General features: G+C 32.2%; 1 protein-coding gene across 1 annotated transcript in view; it reads right to left on the minus strand.

The window, feature by feature from the left end:
* The window catches only part of Sox102F (transcription factor Sox102F), a 402,041-nt gene extending 398,342 nt beyond the window's left edge, over positions 1-3,699 (minus strand). Inside the window, exon 1 of the mRNA XM_076418510.1 lies at positions 3,537-3,699. Coding sequence (XP_076274625.1) covers positions 3,537-3,565 — 29 coding nt within the window. The 5' untranslated portion in view covers positions 3,566-3,699. The remainder of the gene's footprint in view (positions 1-3,536) is intronic.
* Between the last annotated feature and the right edge of the window lie 22,744 nt (positions 3,700-26,443).

The raw sequence follows: 26,443 nt of genomic DNA on the forward strand, positions 1-26,443 counted from the left end.
ACAATACTTTCCTTGAGTGCCTGCAAAAGTCGTTCGGTTGTCAAATGTCTACAAGACTCTTCAAAACATTAGTGACAATAATTAGAAAATCGTAAAAATATTACTTAAATTTAAATATTATACTTAATATATCATATTATTCTAATTGAAAACGCCGACATTAAAAGATATTTCAAGTTGCTCAAAGATTCTTAGCTAAAATTTGCAGTAACTATACACATATCGATATAATAAACAAGTCCTATTTTCTTCATAGTATTACTTATATCGTATAAATTCGAGAATATGAATAAATAAATCGAAATGTTGGACTGTTGGCTTACAGGAGACATTTTGTTTAATTTATAGTAGTCTTATTAAATATTTTTTAGTGTTTTGTTGCAGTGTTAAACATTAGCATGGGTACTACGGCTGAAATCTCTAAAAACATTAAGAACAGTATGATTCACCAAAAAACAAACGTCCACATACGAAGTGGTTGACGAATCAAGATCATCTTGAAGTTAGCTCTACTCGAGATCGAATATATGAAATGTATAAAAGCATTGAGTACGCTATACATTAAAATCAAGTAAGATTTGTTAATTGAATTTGTGTATCTCGACGAGACTAGGATATTTCAAAATTTTACTTAGTGGGGGCAACAAACGTCGATGGAAAAAGCTAAAAGTTAGAAAATTTTGGATTGAAAATCAAGTGTTAAAGAACCTGGAGAGACCATCAGCTATTGTTATGGACTATTCACCATACCTTAGTACACTGGTGGAGAATGGAAAATAAACATCGAAGAAACCATGTTAAAGAATGAACTATTTCAAATTGTTACTCGGTAAATATAAATGAATTGTTTAATTAGGTTTTCTTGCAATTTAGTTCTTTTAAAAATAAGCTCGAAAAAAGATACCCGGTAGATCCGATGGCTGAAAAATATGGTCACAGTGTTTTAATGTCTTCCTCTCTATTACTGCATGTTCATTCGAATCGAACGGTTATGGGATGTGGTAAATAAATCATTACAGCAGAAATGCTGGTCGGGAAAGACATACAAGCAACAACTGTTTGGATATGTGGAAAGAAGCATTGTCTACAATAGAACCTTCGGTTTGGATGAATTAAATCAGACATAGAGAGGAAGAAATTGACAAATGGTGGAATCGTGAACTAGTGTCAGATAATTTGGAAATTAACAACTTAGTGATTGACTTGAACAGTGATCCAGAAAGTGATGGTGACTAAAATAAACTTTTGGCATATGTGATAGTGATGCAATTCTGACAGTTACGGAAACAATTACTCAAACAGACTGATTAGAGTGGCAATAACTAAAGGCGAGTGTATAATTGATAGAGGATAACTATAGAAAATTATATTGTAGGATGTGAAAGATTTTTGTGCATAGATATGTTTGTAATTGTTTAGAATTATACATGACCATTAGGTTAGAATGTAGAGGAGAGGATGAATACGAACTGTTTTGTAGATATGGTAAAAGCATTAGGCAACATTCAGTGATTAATTTTGTCAAGAATAGAATTTATAACAGAAGAAACAAAAAATACAGTGATATTAAAATTACTAGACAAGGAAATAAGAACTAAACGTAAAAAAGGTAAATATGCTCTCGAATAAAAGTAAAAAACATTACTTGGATATAGAATTGTTAATTAGATAGATTAGATGTGCTATAATGTTGAAATAAATTACATTTGGTAAGATTTTTGTTTCATTATTTTATTTATATTAGAATTTTGTTATATGTTAAAGCTAAAATAAACTAAAACTTAGAGTTGATGAGACGACATTGCGACCTAGAGATGTGGGTTCACTGTTACTTTGGATAAACTCTATCTGGCAATACTCGACCGTTAGTCCGCAAGAGAAGTTCTGGACAATTCGAATGTATTCATAACAGAGTTAACAAAACCATCTCATTATAATTTACTGAAAACTTGATTTGAAATATATTATTGTCCTTCACAAAATTACGTTATGACAAAAGACATATCTTCACAAAACTTCTCTCTATATATTATTCGGCTTAGCGAAAATTTTTAGTATCCATATTCGAGGCCTGTCTGCTGTCGTACCGTACTGTCGAAAATTCGCATGTAAACGACAAATTATGGTTTTTTGAGGCACTGGACGATTAGGATATTTTTGACACAATTTCCGCTGAGTGGCAATAATAGAACGATTATTTTCAATAAAGATTCTTGTGCACAGACCTGTGGGTAATGAATTGAATAATTGAATACTAACTGTTTTGTACATATGGTAAAAGCATTAGGCAACAGAGTTAACAATACCATCTCATTATAATTTACTGAAAACTTGATTTGAAATATATTATTGTCCTTCACAAAATTACGTCATGACAAAAACATATCTTCACAAAATTTCTCTCTATATACTACTACAGTATCTATATGTATATCGAAATAATAAAAAAGTCCTATATATATCCTCTTCATAGAATTAGTTATATTTAATCGGGTAAATTCGAAGGTATGAATATATACCTCGAAAAGCTCGACCGTTGGTTTGCAGGAGAAATAGTAATAGTAGTATTATAATTATCCAGTAAACAAAAGGTAGTAAAAATATTGTGCTTTTTATTTCGCTTGAAAAAATATTTAAAATTGATGCCTCTAGCCTAGAATACCTCATTATCCATATTCTTCTCAATAATAGTTTTTTAATAGAAATGAAATTAACAAAATTTTATAGCAACCAGTTACTTATCAAATGCTCTTCACCAGAACTTTTCAGTGTGAACTAACGTGGAGAGATAAGAACTGCATTATTTAACGAGCAATATTTTATTTTATATACATATTTCACTAGATTTTTGAACTTATCTTGATCGATTGACTTAGCACTATAAGTTAAAATTAAATTAACGTACAATTGTGTAACTTTGTAAAAAATAAAATTTAATTTATCGTACAACAGCGATCCCTACCCCACGTTATGTTTGCAAGTAGATCAAATTTATTTATTTAATTTGTTTATAAAGCGATACGAACATGAATGAACAGTTGGTATTTTCGCAAAGTTGCTGGAACAAAACGTAGAAAATTTCGTTGTATTGCATAATAATTATTAAAGAATGGATCATAATATTTTGAATTATGATGTTACGAATGAATGAGAAGTGAATATATAATTTCTGAATAATGTTACATATTTTTTGCGTTTTTTTTTAATTGGTTAAAGAACGTTATATTATTTTTGACGATCCATGCAATAAATGTCGTCATAATACTTGATCAGTGATCGATTTTGATGAAATTTTAACAATTTTTTTTGATACCTGATATCAAGTGCCTGATAACATTCCCTGTTAGACATAACCTCAAATGACTAATCCTTATTGTTTTACAATTATTTTAAAATATATTGTTGTTTTCGCATCGTTATTTCATAGTTGCTTATTCTATTTTTAGAAGAAGTCATCTGGTTTAAATGAAGCATTTACGAGATTTCAAAGGCACGTGGTTTTACGTAAAATTTGCCATTACGAAAACAATGCTCACCTCATACTGTAATCTAAGGCCTGTTCCATGATCGTTGACACGAATATAACAAACACACTATTGTATTTCACCCCAAGGACGCGTGATCCGATTCACAACACTCAACACACTATTCTACTGTTTCAGGAAACTAATTGCCGGTTGCAAGCTCGGTGCATAAAACACAAATGAAAACAGAACTTTCAGTGATTACACATTTTAGAGTGTACGGCCCATGAAGTGAGACAAATACTTCGGGCATCAAGAGTTGCAGAAAATTGGGTGCGGGCTTATCAAAATATAAACATTTCACATGCGAAGGTCTAAAATAAGAGATAAGTTCTAAAATTATTTGTCTCTTTATGGTTTTGGTCGTTGGTACCCGTAATCTATGACATGCCACATTATTACGCTATCTAAATGTACATAATTCTGGTAAAAAAAAATTAAACAAACATTCCGTCGATCGGCATCAGCTTAGGTGCAATATCAACGGTGATGTAATAAGTGGATTCACAAATGGATACCTTACAATTAAAGATTAAAAACAAATCATAATACATTTACCGTAATCTGGCCGGTTAATTGTTAATTACGGAGAAAGATTAATAGTAGTTTGATACAGAATTTAAGGATTTACTACAATAGGTTTAGATTAAGATTATATACGATTATTAATATGAGATAGGTATCACCATTTTTTAAAGTATTTCAATAATCGCGAAAACTTTACTAGCACTGTTGTTGGTAGAGCTATTGTTAAGTGGAAACAATACTTCACTTACCACTAATAGGTCAATTGAAAAGCGACCCCCCAACATTTCGATACCATTTTTGTAGTATGATTTGTCCTTTGCTTCAAAATAGGCCTCCGTTTCGGCGATCACCTCTTCATTCGACGAAAATTTCTTCCCAGTGAGCATTCTTTTGAGATCTGAGAACAGGAAATAGTCGCTGGGGACCAGACCTGGAGAATACTGTCGATGAGGAAGCAATTCGAACTCCAATTCATGGATTTTTGCCATCGTTTTCACTGACTTCTGGCAAGGTGCATTGTCTTGGTCGAGCAGCACTTTCTTTTTCTTCAAATACGGCCGTTTTTTGACGATTTCGTCTTTCAGACGGTCCAATAACGCTATGTAATATGCAATAGTCGCTGTTGATGGTCCATCTTTTTCCTTGGAATGAAATGATGGGGCCATGTTTCATCCATTGTCACATATCGATGCGAAAACTCGGGTTTATTACGCTCGATCATCTTCAAACACTGCTCCGAATTATCAACTCGTCTTTGTTTTTGATCAAAAGAGAGCTCGCGCGGTACCCACTTTGCACAGAGCTTTCTCATACCCAAATATTCGTGAATGATATGATGTACACGATCAGTTGATATCTTTAGAATGCATGTTATTTCATCCAATTACAATTTAGGGCCATTCAAAATCATGTTGTGGATTTTTAAATGTTTTCGTCGGCAACAACATCTTTTGGGCGTCCACTGCGTTCGCCATATTCGGCGCTCATTTCACCACGTCTAAACTTAGCATATCAATCCTTGATGGTTGATTTTCCGAGGGCAGTATCCGGAAACTCGGCAGCAAGCCAAGCTTTTGCTTCAACTGTATTTTTTCCCTTCAAAAAAGCAGTATTTTATCATCACGCGAAATTACTTTTTATCCATTTTTTTCACAATAACAAAAGTTGCTTCACTCAAAATGCTATGATTCACAAAATAATGATCCGACAGCTGTCAAATTTATACACGCATCTTTTGAGTGTTAGGGCTAACTAAAAAACATATGGATTGAGATCTAGTAGGGTAATTTATGTGTCAAGTCGGGGACTTTTCAATTGACCTGTTACATACCAAATTAGATAAAATTAAACAACTCGCTGAATTGTTAGACAAGGAAGCAGAATGTTGTAAATACATCTGTAAGACTACGATTACGAATATAAGCAAAAAGCTGAATTACTTTCCGCCTCTTAAGTCGGATATAGAAGAAATACACATTCAAACTTTATAGTAATTATTATTAAAACAATGTAAATGTAGAGCTAGAAGAAGTTTTCTGTTGGTGGTGAAGAACTTGCCGGGTAATTATAATGCACCCATTTTGATCGCCGTAAGGACAAATTTTTATAATTATAAAAAAATATTTTTAAAAGTTTCTCAGCTGATATATTCTCTTAAAATAAAACAAAAATGAAGATTAAAAAACACAGTTAATATCCCAAGGTATATATTCGTCAATTGTTAACATAAAATTCTTCCAAACCATTGTAACACCTAGGGTGAGAAAATCATTATTCATCAGTATTTTTAGGGATACTATAGCTAGAATAAATTCAAAAAGTATGGTTTTGCATATGTTTTAACAAAAGATAAAGTTGTCTACTCAACGCCAGGCAACGTTTCTTCTAACGTAGCTTTATATTATGTTATATTTAAGGCATAACAAAAAATGTAAGTATTGTTAAGCTACGTATAAATATACATAAAATATATAGTATTTTTACCGGACCAGAGATCTCTCAATCAATACACAACGTGTGGCGAAAGTTCCGCTACCATTTTCATAGCCGATGACTTTGCTCAAAGAAAAGATATATAAGTTTGGTTTTCATGAAAAGTTTATTTCGTCTCTATATTTTTATTTTGTTGTAGTTGAAAAATTATATCGACTAAATGGTGACCACGCTTCGCTACGAAACTTTCGACTCTTTTAAAGAAATTTTTGATGACATCCTGTTATGTCTTAGGCTGAATTTCTCCAATTTCGTGACGAATATTATCTTAAAGATGTTGAATCGTTTGGGGCTTATTTACATAAGCATTTGATTTAAGAAAAAACCCATATGAAAATATCTGATGCTGTTAAATGCGAAGATATGGCTGGCCATGCTACATGGCCACATCGCGGAATTAGTCTTCATGGAAAAACGTCATTCAATAATTGAATTCTTGAACGAGCTGTGTGTGCTGTGGCCCCATCTTGCTGAATCCACATGCCCTCTAGTCCTTGCTCTTCCATTTCAAACACAAGAAAATTTCGAATGATGTTTGGGTACCATTCAGTAGTAGCAGTAACAGCAACACCTCGGATATTTTCAAAAAAATAGAGACCACTTATGTTTCCAGCATGAATACCACACCATACAGCTGTTTTTAGTGGATGCAGTGATGTTTCCTGAATTAATTGAGGACTCTGTGTTCCCCAAAACCCTTCTGTTTATTGACGTGGCTACTGAGAAGAAAATAGGCATTAATGCTCGTTATCAATTTAAACGAAAAATCTTCAATATTACCAGACAACTTTAGGATTGCATTATTGTACTCAACTCGTTAAGGATCTCAGGATCTTTCGGTAGCCATTTTTGAACTAATTGGATTTTGTACGGGAACAAATTCGAACCATTGGTTACATCAAATTATCAAATTAAAAAATACTTGATGAAATAAAAGCCACACTTGACTCAAGAGTCAAGGACATACATTGTTCATGTCATTTTGGTATGCGTATTTTACCAAGTTATTAGCAAGAACGTCTAAACTGTATATGAATAAGTATATAATTATATGTAATTAATTATTTATTATGTATTAATTATATATAATTATGAATAACTATATAATCATTGTTTCTTGAGCATATTGTTATATTATCAATTAATGTTTACTTTTAATCTAGCTATTGTAATTAACTTGCTAACTGATTAACATTTTTATTTATTATACTATTGCAAACACTATTTATAAATTATTTCATTGAAACAGGTTCTGTAAAAACTATACCACTGATAAGCTAATGTGACAAATAAATTGTTTATATAATATTATAGATGACATTAGTGGTAACATATTATTTATTTAATGATGATAACCAATATTTTTGGTTATCAATAGTTATTTAAGTGGATATCTTAGAACGATTTATATTATTTATAACATTTATATCACGACAAACTGGAAGTTTCAATGATGTTTAGGTATTTTTAAACTCCAAATGTTGTGTATCCATATTCTTTATTTAACACTGTATTAGACTATTTAAGGCTTTATCAGTTTTTATATTCATTATTGACATAACTACTAAAGTATTAAGTTTCGGCGTTGCTGACTCCATATACCTATAACTCTAATCCCACTAGTCATTAAATTTATATAGTCTTTTTTATTTTCTTATTATTTTATTTTAATCCATATTTCTTGATTTTCAAAGTTTCATATTTTTATCTCCTTTTTAAATTTAAATTTTAATACTATCTAAATGTTTTATTCTCGCATTAGTTTCAGACCTGCGACATTGTAGATTTATGTATTATATTTACACTATATTTTTATTTTTAGTGAACGAAATTTTGTATCTTTTATCACTATCTACAATATTTGATTAGACTGATGCATATTACTTATATTATTGAGAGTCGAGTATGTGACTGATAACGTGGATAAAAAGAATATTTTAAGGATAACAATTATTGTTTTTACCAATTTTTGGAAAATAACACAGTGTAGTTAAACTATTAAGAAGATTTGGTGTATGCCTAATGTAGAATATATGAAACTAAAAAAGGTTTAGTGTTATTTTGCAGACCAGTAGAAAAAATCAATTTTAAAATATTACGATTTCCTGATTGGTCGAAATTATATAATAAACTAACCTAAATGCCACAAAGCAAGAAAATGTATTACTTCTGCAGAGACCGCTACAGTCCTTCACGCTACCACTATTGCATCTACATTAAATTCAAATGTTGGCAACGCTGGTGGATGGTACCATGCGGTTCCCGATTATAAAAGACCACCACGACGATCTCTCGCTTTGTCTTCTAAAAAAGCTCCAGGCCCAGATGTTATAACAGCAAACCATGTAAAATACTTCACTAGGAAGCAACTATCTGAAATGCCAGTCCGTCCAATCTGCCTCTACGGAGCACCGGTGTAGCATATTTATGTCTCTGCGAGACAAATTGAACTACTCCAAGTGTTCCAATCCAAAAAATTCCGCGCGTTACTCAATCCCTCATGGTTTATGAGAAACGTCAACACTCATCTCGAATCAGGCATCCCGTTTGTGAAGAGTTTCACAAACACCTTGATAAAATCCCTAAATATCCATAAACCTCGGTAGTAAACCAACTACGAAAATCCCAGTCGTAACCCAGGGTCTCTGTCGCCTGCAAGACGCTTCACTATCCCGAACTCGAAGCAGCATCAGCAAAAGTCCATTTGGTTCTAGCTGGTCATCATAGAATAAGAAAAAAAATCTCTCTCTCTTTTTTCTCTACTCCTTGTAACAGTACCACTTCCATAGCGCTTTCGTACTTCCTTAACCTAACCTAATATCCTGTACATCCTCCCGTCAAACACATGTAGTATTTAACACATGAAATAAACAAGTGTTTATACAACCAATGTTTGCACTTTTCTGATCAACAAGATGAAGATTCCTGCACTGAAGATTATGCTTTTTGTAACACTATGTAATTTTATTTGGGTCTTGCTGTTTTATTCAAAGTTCAAGTTTCAAAGTCACATTCTCTAACAGTTTTCCAAGTGATTAAAAATGATTGCAAAAAAAAATAAATGTCACTATATCAATATAGATTCACATAACACTTTATTTACTCATACTGCAAATAAAATATATAAAAAAGAAGAGGAGATCAAAGGGCGATCAAAAAACTGTCATATATTAATGCTTAAAATCAAATACAATCTTGTTCAACTAAAAAAATATCATACAATTGATATTGTTGAGATTTGGTTCAGTTTATCATTTTCTTATTTAAGTCTTCGATGAATGGGTTTTAGCATACTTAGGAGTAATGAAAGCATTCTTCAAATAATATTTTGGGATCACAATATTGTTATAACTTAATAAATCGATATACTTGCTAACTAGCTTTAAATGTCCAGTAAAACAAATACGATGCTGTTATAATAAGTTAGATGGCTGTTTTTAGAAGGATATGTCATGACAATGGCAATTCTGCTTATTTACTTTACATGGAGTTAAAGTTATTTCTGTAAAAATTGATATGAAAGAAAAATTGACGTGTAACATGTGGCGGTGGTATCAGAACTCCTAATGTAACTATACACCACAAAAAAACAAGTTGTGTTGGTTAGACCTCAATAGTTTATTTTACTGTGTATATGACAACGTGAATTTTGTTCTATTTTTAGTTACCAACGAATCTACAAAGTTATAGTAAATATAATATGACTGGCTTAATCGTACAAGTGTGCATTTAGTCGGTATATATTTCTACAAGAGTCGAATGCAAACTAGACAGAAATAAATGGACTTGTAACTGAACTCACTGATCATTTACTATTGTTCACTACTGATCATAGGTTCAAGCCTTCAACAAGTGTCGATCAAATCTCGTCATGGTTAGATTAACAAAGATCAATATCAAAAAACTGGTTTCTTGTAAAATTAATAGTTTGATTGGCTAAACTTCACCAGGATAAGTTATACATTTTTGATTGAACAATGTGATTTTATCAAGTTTTACAGCCTGATATGTGTTATGGCAAACATGAATTTCGAACATGTCAAATAATATTAACCTACAGACAATGTATGAACCAAATGTGGTCACTGAAAGTTAAGAAAGAATTAAAAGAAACTAAGCAGATATCGAGTTAAAGATTTCAGAGGAAAACTGGATGTGTTAAAGTTATGTTCAAACACAGATTTTGCAAACTACTTGATGAAGTGTTCTACTTGCACATGCTTATAAGATTGTTTGTATTGTAAATTGTAAATTAAGATTGTACTAAGCGTATCTAATGTAAGAAGTAATTAATAAAGAAAATATGCGAAATGAAGCTTCAACCATAAAATTCTAACGCTTTTCCCATCGTATTACAACTGGTAATGAAAAGTTAAACTATTACGATAATACAAAGCGAAAACAGCCATGGTAAACACCTGGTCACGCATCAACATCAACACCAATGGTAAAGCCGAATATCCATGTTACAAATTAATGCTCTGTATTTAGTGGTATCAGCTTCGTGTGTTATGCTATGAGCTGCTAAAACTGCTAATGAAATCATCAATGGTGTTTTAGCCAAGCATTGCGCGAAAAACGGCTGGTATACACAAAAATGTTATTCTTCAGTATAACAACGCTCGATGAAAATCGTTGAAAAGAAAGTTGGAAATATTAAAGTGAGAAGTGCTACCTTACTCGCTGTATTCTCCAGACCTTGTTCCTTCTTATTACTACTAATTCCGACATATTAGTCGTGACCTGTCTAAGAAGCGCTTCACTGCTTACACAAAAGATACTTCGTGCTTTCGAGATAGAATCCGCAAGATGAGAAAAAATAGCAGCCATCGATGGACAGGAATACGTTTCCCACCAAATATTCAAATTTTTAGATTTGTTTTATAATGGATTATTTCATTTAAGTATGGTTACATGTTTTGTTTTTGTACTAACATATAATATATTTCTCTCCCTGAAAAAAAAAAAAACGTTCGAAAATGAGTTACGGTACGTTGTCTGGCCTCCAGCGGGGCGACATTGTATTCCAACTGGTAGGGCGTGAAAATCTTTCGTTCCGCTTGATCCCCTCATGTGAAAACTCATTTCCGCCAGAGAAAAGCGTATTTAATTTGCCGTTATCGGCGAACAATATTGCGAAAGGGTGCAAAACACGACGATTCAATATTCTTTCAATCAGGCACAAAACCCGTCTCATCCATTCGAAAAAATGATTGGAAACGACTAGGAAAAAATGGTAACTTTATTTGCCATGCCGGAAATGTGCAGGAAAACAACGGTCCGCGTTCGATGTCTGGCCGAAGACTTTTTGCGAAAAAAGGAAGAATTCTGTTGGTTAATATGTGAGCTTGATTCACCCTATTGTTGGTGCACGTTTTCCAATTTTGCTTTGGTTCGTTTCTCTTTCGGCAAGTGAGTTAGTGTTTTTCATATTGACAATATCAAATATTTTGAAACTTGACAAGCTCCTTATTGCCATTTCATACAGTATAGAGATATGAGGAAACTATTTCCAAGCTCGTTTCGTTTCCCTCTGAGTGGTTACGTCAACTGGTAATAGTTCATCCGCTAAATACCTCCGCATATATCTCGATAGTCGACTAAACCGGAAACATCACGTTAGTCAAAAATCAGAGCAGATAAGACTCAAAGTCAAGCAACTCCAGGAAGTTTTTTGACCTCTTTGACCCAAAATTAAAGTGGTTGGTTAATCAGTCAATCGTGCAAATATTGGGTTAGTAATTATCAATATTTATCGCTACGTAACCAATCCAGAACTACAGGATGATCTCGAAATCAAATGGTATGATATTCGAAATGATCCAAGATTTTCCTGAAATGTGGATTCAATATAGCTACCAAACAACACACTCAAAATCTACTCATCCATGGTTTAGTCATCCCAAAACTACTGAAAGATAATTAAGAAGTGATATTTGGATGGTTAATATTAGTAAAATCTATATAGATAATAACTAGGATAGGGTAATTCTACTACCCGAAGTTTTGATAACTTCAAAATTCAATAATTTATTGTTGAGAAACTGCGCTGCAATTGGTTCTAGAGGCCATTCATCCTGAACTACAAGATTTCGTACAGCTTTCAGTAGACGAAATTAGTGTATAGCAACTTCAGCTACAATACTGTCACCTAAAGTCCACTTAATTACACCAAGGAATATTTTAAAGGACAGAACGATTGCCAATCCAACATCAATCTGATTTCTCTTCTTGATATTTTCTTTCAAATCTTTATATATATATATATATATATATATATATATATATATATATATATATATATATATATATATATATACATTCAACCTACAGTTCAACGTGGGCTCCGAACCACGGTCCTCAGCATTACCGACTGCGAATGACCAACCTTAGAAATCATCTCAGACGACATCCGGTCTTACCCATCCTGGTTACTGGCGTGACTGGGATCATTTTTCTTGTTGGATTTCATACTACAAACATACATTTACGACCATGCCCCAGAAGGAATCGAACCCGCGGCTATCGCAACAGTAGGAGGACCGTCCTATCGCCTTTACCACTTCGCCACTAAGCCGGCAAAATCTTATTTTATTTTTCGAAAAGAAACTGCAACTGGTTAATTGAATATTTTGAAATCTTGGATAATAGAAGATTCTCATTTGTCTACTTCGACTCGAACTTATATTTCATTCATTGAATCACAATCGAATGCTTGAGTCATATTTTAATTTAAATTGAAACTGTAGTGGTATTTGATAATTTTTCGGGTCAAATAATATCTCAAATCTCACATAATATTAATCATTTAGACAATAAGATATTAAAATTTCATAATTTGTAATCATATTTCACACGCTAAACTGCATGGATTTAACCTTCTATTATATGTTAATTTTTAATCTCCAATTATTTTTTTTATGGTAAAGTCGTTTAGCCTTACGGAAAAATAATATAGAATAACAAATAATTGATTTTGGCGCCCCAAGGAATATTGATAATTTTACTAAATAGTTTCACTGGATCAATTTGTTACGATAGCGACAACTGAAATTTGTTCTACGTGTTTATTTTAGAATTTCAAATTAAATATGAACAAATAAAGCGCCATAGGATGTAATCTTATCAAAACGTATTTATTTGTAATGGATAACTAGCAATAATATATTATACATTAACTTTATGTATCTATAAATGATAATAATATTTTGTTTGTCCATCCTAGTAATTTCCTTCTTTTCTCCTTTATTCCGCATCGTGGAATTAACAGGTTAATTTAAAAGACCCCGGCGTACCATAGTAAAACATATTTTTTTGGCAAAATTAGTATTTTTTATTCAACGTAATTCCCTTCAATGGGTGATACACTGATTATAGCGACCCTCCAACTTTTCGATACCATTGTTGCAGTACGATTTGTTCTTTGCTTCAAAATAGGCCTCATTTCTTCCCAACGAGCATTCTTTTGAGATCTGAAATCAGGAAATAGTCGTTTGGGGCCATATCTGGAGAATACGGTGGATAAGGAAGCAATTCGAAGCCCAATTCATGGATTTTTGCCATCGTTTTCATTGACTTGTGATACGGTGTGTTGTCTTGCTGAAGCAGCCAATTTTTTTCTTCAAATGCCGCCGTTTTTCGATGATTTTGTCCTTCAAACGACCCAATAATGCTATGTAATAGTCGCTATTGATGGTCCTTATTTTTTCAAGGTAGTCAATGAAAATTATCCCATGCGCATCCCAAAATACAGACGCCATAACCTTGCCAGCAAACTTGCGTTTTCCCACGCTTTAGAGCCGGTTCATCGTGTGCAGTCCACTCGGATGACTGTCGATAGGACTTGAAGTGAAATGATGGAGCCATGTTTCATCCATTGTCACAAATCGACGCAGAAACTAGGGTTTACTGCACTCATTGTTTTGGTCAAAACTGAGCTCTCGCGGCACCCACTTTTCACAGAGATTTCTCTTACACAAATATTCGTAAATGAGATGAAGGACACGTTGAGTTAATATCGTTAGAGTGTCTGTTATTTTATTCAGTATCAATGTACGGCCGTTCAAAATCACTTTGTGGATTTTTTAAATGTTTTCGTCGGTAACAACCTCTTTTGGGCGTCCACTGCATTCAGCGTCTTCGTTGAACATTTCACAACGTCTAAACATAGCATACCAATCCTTGATGGTTGATTTTCCTGGGCTACCCCTTGCTGTCCGGAAACTCGGCATCAATCCAAGTTTTTGCTTCAACTGTATGTTTTCCCTTCAAAAAGCAATATTTTATCAGCAGCGAAATTCCTTTTTATCAATTTTTGTGTACAATAATTAAAGTTGCTTCACTCAAAATTATATAATTCGCAAACTAGTGATCCGACACCTGTCGAATTTATATACGCATCTTTTGAGGCTTAGGGCTAACTAAAAAATATTCTGTCAGGCCGGGGATTTTACAATTGACCTGTTATGTTTCAGAACAATAAGCCACTATGTTGGTTAACTATTAAACTATTTGCTGTTTTTCTTTTCTTCTGAGCTTCAATCTAAGCGCAGCACCCATCCCTCTACGTAAATATTTTTCTGAGATGTCACATTTCTTGAGTCCCGCGTGCCTCATCCTCTTACTCCATTTACCGCCATTGCCAGCTGGCTTATATATTATGCAAGTCATCACTGATACCGTTTTGCTATAGTTTATTCTGCTTTAGTGTCCGCACACAAAGATGGATATTCATATACTTACTACTCATGCTTAGATGAATATTGGGCATGTTCTTTTAAAGTTTTACTCTGGAATCTTTCTATTATGTCAATATTGCTCTGCCTCGTAGTTCAATGACGTAGGTCAGATTGGCTTGATAATGGTTTTGTATTTGTATCATTTTGATCTCGCTGCTTAAGTTGGAGTGTCGACCAGTTAAACAATGCACGCTACGGAGTTCGCCATGGTGTTGTTTACGCTTGGTTTAGATGTACTTCTGCCAAGTTAATCTACGATCCAAGTAAGTAAAGCGAATAAGTAAGTATTTCGCGTATTCCTCTTGTATGATGTTTTCGTTATATAATTTTACCGACGGACAAGTTTCTCTTCTCAGTGCGTAACTAATATGAGGGGACTCTCAAGTGGTTAAACCATTTCTCTATTTTATTTAGATGGCATTGGAGTTGGACCGAATCAGTTTTTGGTTGCAAATGCAGTGAAAGGACGGCACTTTTGTCAGCGTTGATTAACCATTGTGTTCTCAAACTCGGAAGGTCACGTCAGTAATTAATACATAACTTATTGAATATGAGTTTATTGCAGAAAAAAATGTAATTGTCAGGTGGCATATTTCGGAAAATTATTTATTATTTTGAAGGTAGAGAAAATTTTGATTTAGACAATTAGGGTTTGGTTATTCTGCTTTAGAAATTTGAAAACCAAACCTAAACCTAGATTATGCAGTATTAAGATGTAATTTTACTACAAATTCAATGTTCAAGTTCAAAGGAAAATGAAGTCTGGTTCCACTTCAAGTCGAAAATGTTATTACTTGATGAGCTAATTTTGTGCACACTTGATAAAAAGATAACCAAAAATCCATCAGTGGTCTTGTGTCGAATATATCCTTTGGACAGCTCAATTAACGAGTCGACATCTGAATCTGGCAAATTAGATTCCGAATCCAACTTGAATGTAAATAGGTTTCTTATCCAATATTCTTTCAAATTTCTTATTCAAATATTCCTGAAGATTCCTCTAAAGTCCCAATAAAGGTTCCTTAATTTGAGTTAAGATGCCTTGTGGCAATGCAATCATGTTGTACTCTTTTTTTATTTCACTTAAATTATTAAATGCTTCGAAGTCTCCTGTTTTCGCGCATTGTGCTCACATATTAAAATTTGTGATTGCAGCTTACACCTTGTCTTGCAGTTTAAATATTGTTACATTGTTACTTTACAGTTCCATGTTTATATTATTTAAAATTTTAAAATTTCAGATATGTAAGCCACTTTTGCCAACCACAGGAAAAGATTATGAACTTGAGTTAGTTGTGAAAAAATGGATTAATTTTGTTTCCTATTATTTAACTAGCTCTTTTTATTTGCGGATAACTGTTTTAGCTTTTCTTCGTAGCCAGTATGTGTTAGTCTCAAATACCGCTGCAACTTTGAAGGTTTCATTGATTCGTTTGATAGTCCGACACTTACATCTAACGGTTTGTTATCTGTGCCCTCCATGAAGCCCAATTGAATACCATCTACAAGATATTGTAGGATGCATAAACCTTTTTTCATTTTTGAATATTCTTTTACATGTTCATCGCGCGCCCGTTTGTTAGAATCAATTTTAGAACTTGTACCTGGCTGTACTAACTCATTATTATTCAATTATTGTTGCAACTTAGTACTTTATTTTGATGGCCAGGTATCGGTTCGCTACCTGGCCAATGGGAAACACTGATCCAAGCGGGATAACATCGATTTACATCCCAATGAATTAAGCATCATAGTCAGGGACCAGTTATTTCTAGTTCTCCAATTTCTGCACAGTTGATGAAGTATAACATCAATATTTCAACAATATTTGGTCTTAAATGTATGAACTGTGGTATATATATATATATATATATATATATATATATATATATATATATATTTAAGATGAAGTTCGGAGCCACTGCATTTTTATTAATTCTATTTTATTTATTTTCGATTATTTCACCTCATTGTGGTTCATAATCCACATATATAACTTTAGATTTTAATCTTCTATTAAATAAACTTATTTGTAATCAATTCGGTGAACTGCAATTAAGGTTATTTAGCTGTATATTTATTTTCTCATAAAACCGATAGAGTATAATATAATTTTGGTTACGCATATAGTAACTGTGAGAACATAGAGTGAATTATAAATATCGATAGAAATATATTTTCAGGTTTTTTCTGTAATTTTAAAATTTTCAGTCATTATACTTCCTTAAATGAATCATAATGCACATTTCAATACCCGAATATGAGCTTTAGCCGAAGGGTTCCTTCACATTAACAGAACCTTTCCGGTAGTTAAAGATCTGCTCTGATCTGTCGTACAAGACGCCTTTCCAGTATCAAATGAAGTCAGATTAAGACGGTGGATATAATCGCCCAATTCAAACAGTTTTGTATACATGTTTTGTGTTCTTAAAACTGATAAAGTGCGATATTGAGGATATTATTCAGAGAAGGTGTTTCATTTTCACATATAAATATAATTGATATATGACATATAAATATGTGATCGTAACTATATGAAATCAGTTACTAATATGACTCATCTTCAGAGGTCAAGTATTAGTGAAGCTGAAACTATTAAATGCGAAACTATAAATGTGATTGTAACACTTTACAATACCTGTGTGTAAGGATTAATTGCGACATCTATAGTAATAGTCTTATCAACTCACCGTTCTATTATGTTTGTTCTACTTTGTGTAATTTTATATATTTTTATTGTTACTTATATATTTCTCTAGAATTCTTACGTGTAAATATTTAAAGTAAATATCACAAGGTTTTATCGATAATAATATAGTTATGGTATATACACAACAGTTTAGCAATCGGCTTACTGTTTCTGAATACTGTATATTTATCCGAATTCCAGAAATTATAAAATATAAAGCAAAATTTAAATATATCTGACATAAATATAATATATAACTCCAAAAATTTCCAGAAGGCTAAAGTTGAAAACGAACAACATTTTATCATCATATCAATAATATATTGAATTTTGTGTTATCTTCATCGATGTTCCCGTTTGGTTTAGCTGACAGTTCATTTTATCTGAACTTTTCGATTCATCACAGCATTATCTGTGAACTGTATCACAAACCTGTGCTGCTTTTAGAACTTTGAAATCATTGTCAGCGGTTTGTTTTTAGTATTTTTATTTTCCAAATGATATCTAAAAAAAGTGAAGCCTGAATCGTAAATAACAATGACGGTGTCATGTGAAAGGCGTGAATGAATTTAAATTATGTATCAAGCGGGAGTTTAAGGTTAATGCGAGAGACCTCACACATATTCCCATTTTTCTTAAACCTCGGTACCTGTTGTTTCATTATACGTGAAACTAAGCGAGTTATACGTGATATGTGCAATATTTGAGATGATTGCTCCAACTGTTATAGTTGTATGTGTTTTAGTAACCAAATTACTAAAAATAACATAAATATTTTATTTCGGAGTATAAACAAAATTTTGATTGAAAAAGGTTAGACAGTATCAAATGTGTTATCACTATTTATTTATTTATAGCATTTATTTTGATAATTCAGTCAGTGTAAGACATACATTATACCATCGAAATTATATTTAGAATTAAGTAATTAAAATATATAAAATAGCATTTTGAGCGAAGCAATATTTGTTATTGTGAAAAAAATTGATGAGGAATTTCGCGTGTTGATAAAATAATGCTTTTTGAAGAGAAAAGATACAGTTGAAGCAAAATCTTGGCTTGATGCAGAGTTTCCAGACACTGCTCCAGGAAAATCAACCAAGTGATTGGTGCGCTAAGTTTAGACGTGGTGAAATTAGCACCGAAGGCGCTGAACGCAGCGGACTCCCAAAAGAGGTTGTTATCAACGAAAAAATTTACAAATTCCACAAAATAATTTTGAATGACCGTAAATTGAAACAGCAGACACTCTAAAGATATGAACTGAACGTGTACGTCATATCATCCACGAATATTTGGGTATGAGAAAGCTCTGTGCAAAGTGGGTGCCGCGCGAGCTCACTTTTGACCAAAAACAACGATGAGTTGATATTCAAAGCAGTGTATGAAGATGATCAAGCGTAATAAATCCGAGTTTTTGCATCAATATGTGACAATAGATGAAACACGGCTCCATGATTTCACTCCAAAGTCCAACCGACAGTCATCCGAGAGGACTGCACCTGATGAACCAAAAAAGCGTGGGAAAACGCAAAAGTCGGCTGGCAATGTTATGGCGCCTGTATTTTGGGATGCGCATGGAATACTTTCATTGACTACTTTGAAAAATAAAGCACCATCAACAGCGACTATTCCATATCGTGTCACAAGTCAGTGAAAACAATGGAAAAATCATGAATTGGGTTCGAATTGGTTCTTCATCCACCGTATTCTTCAGATTTGGCCCCCAGCGATTATTTCCTGTTCTCAGATGTAAAAAGAATGCTCGGTGGAAAGAAATTTTTGTCGAATGAAGAGGTGACCGCCTAAACTGAGGCCAAAATAAAGCAAAGTGCAAATGGTACTACAAAAATGGCATCAAAAAGTTGGAGGGTCGCTATAATGAGCGTATCACCCTTGAAGGGAATTATGTTGAATAAAAAAAAACTAATCTTGCCAAAAAAGTGTGTTTTAGTATGGTAGTCCAGGGACTTTTCAATTGACCTGTTATGCTATATATGTATATATATGAATCAGTCTATGTTGGGCTAAATTAATTATTGTTGTGATTATTTTCTGTTTTGTGTTTATTGCAGTGATTAATTTAGTTTGTTTGAGTTTTAAGTAAAATATTATATTTCAACTATATTTGCTATATTTATTTTACTTACCTCTTCCTGTGACACCTACAGTCCAACGTTTATCCTTAAATCTGAAATAGAAATATAAAATAAATAAACGAGTAAATAAAACAACAATAATAAAACAGGATGTTATATACTTATTTGTTAATTTTGAGCTTTTAGAAAGTCCATTTTAGACGAGAAATGCTAGAAAAAGCAATGTGATAATTAGACTTAGTTAATTTACTTAGTTAAAGCTAAGTTTCAGTTGTTAAATACTATATTTTATATTTTATGCTCTTGTGTTTCCACAATATTTTGTGGTGTTATGATTATGCGATCGAGTAAAGAAGAGATGGTTGGAAGAAGGTTGTAATTAATCTGATTTCATTAGATAAATAAATTAGTTTTTTTTGTTAATTGCTATTATCATAATAATTGAAACATGAATCGTAGGAATCACAGAGACTCATTTGACCCAAGATGCAATCGCAACCTATCTAGAATACAAATAGACGCTTTACCGACTAACAAAAGTCACTGTTGAATGATGAATTAATGGTTGAAGTGTTTCAAATGTCCAGTACTTGAAATGTTGAATAAAGCAAAATTATATTAGGGTTTGAAATTTTTTAAGATGAATAATTAGAATCCAACTTAAATGCTCAATGAACTCTGAAAAATGTAGATAAATTAACTGCTTATGCACCATGGGATCAGTCCAAAGGGAAACAAATTAGGTACCTCACATATGTACTGTTTTTTATTGATTTCCAGGAACAATCTAAATGCTTTCTTTGGAGTACCTTAAGTGGTGGTGAAAAGTCGAACTACTACAAAGGATTTTTTAATTATTATTATATTTCCTCAATCTGCTTGGTGGATAATAAATATTTGATGAAATCCCATAATAACATGTAGAAGATAGCTTCAATAAGATATCTCCTGTACACATGTACAAGCTAGTACTATACTTAATTGGTATAGTTATAGTTTCTAATCAATTTACTGTTAACGATCGCACGTAGCACTATTTTGGAATCTCTGGAGGGTGGCTGTGTTGGATTTGCTAGTAGTACCCCACAGTTCGACACCATACATCCACATGGGTCCAAGAATTAACTTATACGGCAATACTTTACTATCCACAGATAATTAGGTTATACGTCCTATACGCCAACATCTGGTTCATTTTAAGCCCAAGTTATCGTTTTGTAGAAATTCACAAAGGAGGACAAAACCTTCTACGCAGGGTTAACGTCATGTTAGCAGATTTTGTTTCATTTGCCTTGATATGCCCTGTCTTGTCTTGTTGAGATAAAGTAGATCAGGGGCACTGCCCTGGGGAACAACTGAATATATTGAATGTAGTTGAGTGTATTTGTCAACCTATTTCTTATTAAAAAGTATATCTCTTATGAGGAGAAGTGTTAGAAAATGTTAATGTTTTGATAGATATTTAGTGAACCATTTTCTTTAAATAAAGCCCTTTTAAAGTGACAAAAAGGTCAGAATCAGCAAGAACCCAATATCTTATCATATTTGTAAGTGTTTGTATATCTGTCTGAACAATAATTTAATCTTATTATGGTCTATATTTGTATCAATATTAAAAAGCTATTAATTTATTAATTTACAATTATAATATATAAATAACCATAAAAATTAAATAAACTATATTCACTTCTTTTTCTAATGGCATTCATATATTTTTCGAGTTGATCGGTACAGTTGATCAAGTCAAAACAAGAAAAAAATGTAGGATATTTATATTTTACGTTACATTAATAATTTTATAGTAGTAATAGTTAAATTGTTGTGTTATTCTTGGTGGTTTAACAGATATTGGTTTTAAAATATGAAAGAACGAGGGGAAATGCAGAATGTAAGATTATATGTCTAAAAGTTACAAAATCCAAAAAAACTCTATAAATCCACATTTTTTTTAATATTATTTAATTATTATGTTGTTACTAGTCGTTTCCGTCTAACCTACAATTTGTCTTCATGATAACTTAAACCTAGGTATCTAACTAGGAGGACCCATCGGCCCTATCTCAGTCTCTGGTGAAATAATGTTTATACATGTCACTGCTGTATTTTTATTATATGCACCTCACTACACAACACTACAAAAGATCAGATGGTTTGATTCTTTTGAGTCTGTGTCCTGTTCTGGTGGAATCCAAAAGTTGCAATATTTCAATAATCGTATGAGAATGGAGTCTTTCCTCATGCCTCCCTGCAATTCTCTTGATTTCTTGGCTGACTGTGGGTATCTGAAGGTCTCGATGTGGGTAATCAGTCCTATAGTATTTGGGTGCACCCACAATACCTCTCAGGACTTTGTTCTGAAAAAATTTTTATTTTATTAATGTTACTCTTTGCAGAACATCCCCATAATTGAACTTGATAATTGTGATTTTCTTCCAATTAGCCAGTATGTTTTCCTATATTTAAATTCCAGTTCTTTTCCTTTTTTCTTTATATGTTCCTTCCATCGAAGTTTTGCATCGGGATTCATTCCGAGATATTTAGCGTTGTTGCTATATGGAATGATAGTGTTATTTAATGTTATTGGTGCTTGTACGGTCTGTTTATAGGTGAACTGCACATGTACAGATTTACTTTCATTAATTCTTATTTTCCAAGCTTGTGTCCAATTATTTATAGTCACTTGCCTGTTGTAATTTTTGTGAGGCTTCTTCACTATTGTCTCCGACAGTTATAATCGCAGTATCAGCAAATGTAGCCATCGTGATATTTTCCATTTGTGGTATATCACAAGTGTAAAGTGAATAAAGTATTGGTCCCAGTACACTTCCTTGTGGTACACCTGCTTTAGCTTCTTTTATTATATTATATTTTATTATTTATATTTTATAGCACAAATTTATAAAACATCATTTTCAACGACATCGAATAGGTATCAACATATGCCAAAATTTGATGATAACAAGAACAGAGAAGAAAATGATTATTGTTGTGTTGGAAGTAGTCAAGTCATGAGGGTTTTCCATCAAGAATAGTACCTAAAATTGTAATAGGTGGTAATAATTAGAGATTTATATTAAACATAATATATTTTGGTAATAATTTAAATGTTATTTTATAGGTGAGATGTAGCTAGAATTTGTTGAGAGTGAAAGTTGATGAATATGAAATTCAGAGAAGAAGAAATTACACAGCATTTTGTTAAGATGTAAGAGCAGTGTACAGTGATAATATCAAATAATTACATTTGCTATAACAAAGGTAGACCTGGATCAAATAAACAAAATATAAAACTATCATCGACATCTTAACAATCTAACGACAAGGAAAATGCAATGAATTATTATATAAGTGTATAACTAAATAATATATTATTTTTAAAAATAATGATATACTGACTCAGATTTCGTTCAGCTCAAAAATATAATTCATTAATTTTAGGCCAGTAAATGTACAGTACAGTTAGTCGAAAGCTAGAGGTAGTCAATTCATTAATGGGATTTGTGGATCAAGAATAGTAGCGATCATACTTGGATATTTTTAGGAGAATTTCACTGCTTTCATATATAGTGGTGGCTTTTTCATTTGGTTTTAACTATATTGGCTGGGTTTGATCTAAACGATTTAATTATTATTAATATTTTTATTTACCATAGACTACTCTTAACTACTATTAATATTTTTTATGGTAGTGTTTAGTTATATGGTTCTCGGAGATCTTGTTAATTGTTGAAATATGCAAATTAATTTAAATATGGTGTTTTTATATAAACAGAAAGGCATATAGACATTATTCTTATTACTTTATTTTATTCAATAATTTTTTAAATACAATATGTTGTTTCAAAAAATTTTCAATGTGTATTCCCTCCTTATATATAGTTTCAACATTAAATCAATTATTTACTAAATTTGCTTATATTTATTTTTAAAAAAATAATGACGTGCAATATCTTGTTTTAATAAAAATAGATTGGCTGGACATATCTTAATTATATTTTTATAATTTCGTTTTATTCAATACTCTTTTAAGAAAAATGTGTTATTTCCAAAATTTTATCATTTTTATTTACCACCTGAACCTATTTATCTGCTTATATATATTTTCGACATTAAATCTAATAATCCTAAATATTATTTTCTGTTTTAAAATTAAATGAAAATCAATATGGCCTTGCGTCAATTCCGGATACTCTTGGAGTAATGTATCCTCATTAATCAGATCAGATGTGAGTAAACCTTCATTATTATCGCATATATTTAGCCGATTCGTAAGTACATTGATGAATATTATAGCGTTGTTTCGAAGTATTGAACGCTAATACTGGGAAAAAGTCAGAAACGAAAACTGAAAATTAAAAGTTTACGGTGATTCCACTTAACAGAAAGAAAAAACATTGATATAACCGATTAGATTAAATAATTTATATGTAAAATAATCATATCAATCATATCTATGAGTATCAGGTGTGAATGATTATTTGAAATTTGAAAGTCGGCTCCGAAATTTAATTGTTTTACAGTTACAATGATATAATTTATTCATAATTATTCAGGAAAGTGTGTCAAGGATATATTTCGATATAGTTAAACGTAAAAAAAATAATAATTTGTTTCTATTAAGATAATGGGCAAAAAAAATCGAATTCGAGATAATCGAGTCGGTTGGATACGAGATTGCTGACATCACATAGCGGCCCGGGGGTGTCTTGTCTGGCGGCTGACCGTAGTTCTCCGACCGTAGTAAAAGTAACGCTACGCGGAGAGTTCGTTCGATCGGCAGAAATGAAAGTATTTCCTTTATTTATGCGTGTTGTAACCGAATAGCGTTTATTTGTTAAGTGCAATAAATTATCGGCAAATGGTTAGACGTCCATTAAAAAAAATTATTAGCATCAGGTGTTCCAGATACGAAATCTAGTTATCAAGGGAACAATAAAACATGTAAAGTTATTGACTGGTATCATATGGTATGGCGAGAACAAAAGTAGGCTATGTATGTGCAAAACCGTTATTTCTTGAAATATTTTTAAACTGCATGTATTGATCGTTATGGAGATTTCTATATAAAAACGACATTGATTAGAGAAAAGCGCTCATAACACAATCGACATGTTCAGACAGATAATTAGAATTAGAAAACACTTTCTAATAGTGATTTTGTTTATACAGCGGTTGGACATAATAATAAACACGTGATCACTGTATTAAACAGACGACAGTAAAACACCTAGCGTGCGTGTTCATTGGACAGAACAGTTCATTTCTCTTAATTACATCTTACATTAGATATGCTTGATATACAATTTTAATTTGCAATTAATGTATTACTATTGTTTCTTTGTACTTGCATTAATAAACAAGCAAGGTCAGTACGGGATTAATAAATACATCAGCATGTATTTCCCAAAATAAAATAAAACTTATCTACTTAAGCTAAAGTTAAAAATACACTTGCACACTAAACAAGTTCGAGTGCTTTAAATCGCTTCAATCTTCGGATTTTTGCATATTGTACAGCAGCTGTATTGCTTCCCAGTTAGATCTTGTTGACCGCTAGTTGAACTATTTTTACAGCCTTAGGCAGAGACGCATCTTTTGCCATGATAACTGAGTCGTCGGTAAATGTCCCCAACACTGTTTCTTTTGTTGTTGGTATATCAGCAGTATAGAGCCGATATAGGGGTTGGTGTTTTCTATAAACATACGCTTCAACAGTAGTTTCTCAAATAGTTTTAATATTGCAGTTAGTAACAAAATTTCCGGAAAGATCCAATTAGTTCTGCCGGTTTGTCAGGTTTTTTAAGCATAAGTATTCGACCAACCTTAAAAAATTCCGGAACATGGTTCAGCGTCAAACAGGCATTAAATATATATGTCAACATGATGATATTGCTGTTCTTGGTAGCTTTTTTAATAACCCAGATGAAATAACACTGCGTTGCTTTCGATAGCGAGTAATCGTTGTCTGCTTTCGGGCTTAATTTACTCTGTAGAACTGCTCATGTGCTATTAACCTATTCTAAACTAGCTTGACAGATTTGACAGCCATTATTCTTGCCTACAAAAGCTGCGGATAGGAAGTAATTTTTAGATTAATTCTATTATTACAAAAGTTTGTTAAATTTATATAATTATTTATTATTTAATAGAGAAAATAGACAGCAAACAATACGAGAATAATTTTAAGTTCAAATCATAGTCTAAGCCAGATAAAAGTTGTGGGAACCAGGTCACAAGAGCAAAAAGAAAATAAAAAACAGGAACTTAAACGCCAAATGAGCGAAGAAATTGTTAATGAAGCAGACGAAACCAAATTTATGCAGCAGTTTATATTATAAAATTATAAAAGTTGTCGAAATTGAATTTTTAATATACTTGTGGAAGCCTGTGCTACTAGTACTGTATGAAAAACTATTTTATGGATATATTATTTTTCAGGAATTACTTATAAAATGAGGACAGAATAAAAATGTGAACTCACTGCTTCTGAATCAAGACAAATATGGCAGTAGAGTCCTTGAACAATACCTAAAAACAAATTTCCCGGAAATCTGCTAGATTCATAAGACGATCTAATTTATTTGAATGTATATAATAGGATTTTGAACGAACAAATCCTATTAAAATCAAATCAAATAGAATAATTATCAGAGCCCATTAGAAAACTCACAATGAATACGTGTTATAAAAAAAGCGTGTTAAATTATACTGTCAAAATCTGTATTGTGTGCGTGTATGTGTCTTAGATTACTTTTTTGTTTGTTTTATTTAATTATTAATAATTTATAATTATTATTATTTAAATTTATCTGCACAAAGCTTATCAATCTTATCTTCATTCATCAATCTTATATTCTCAATTTATTTCATACT

Source organism: Rhynchophorus ferrugineus, unplaced genomic scaffold (genome assembly GCF_030347505.1).
Source record: "Rhynchophorus ferrugineus isolate W39M unplaced genomic scaffold, kcgeb_rfMv2 rfM11, whole genome shotgun sequence".
Lineage (NCBI taxonomy): Eukaryota > Metazoa > Arthropoda > Insecta > Coleoptera > Curculionidae > Rhynchophorus > Rhynchophorus ferrugineus.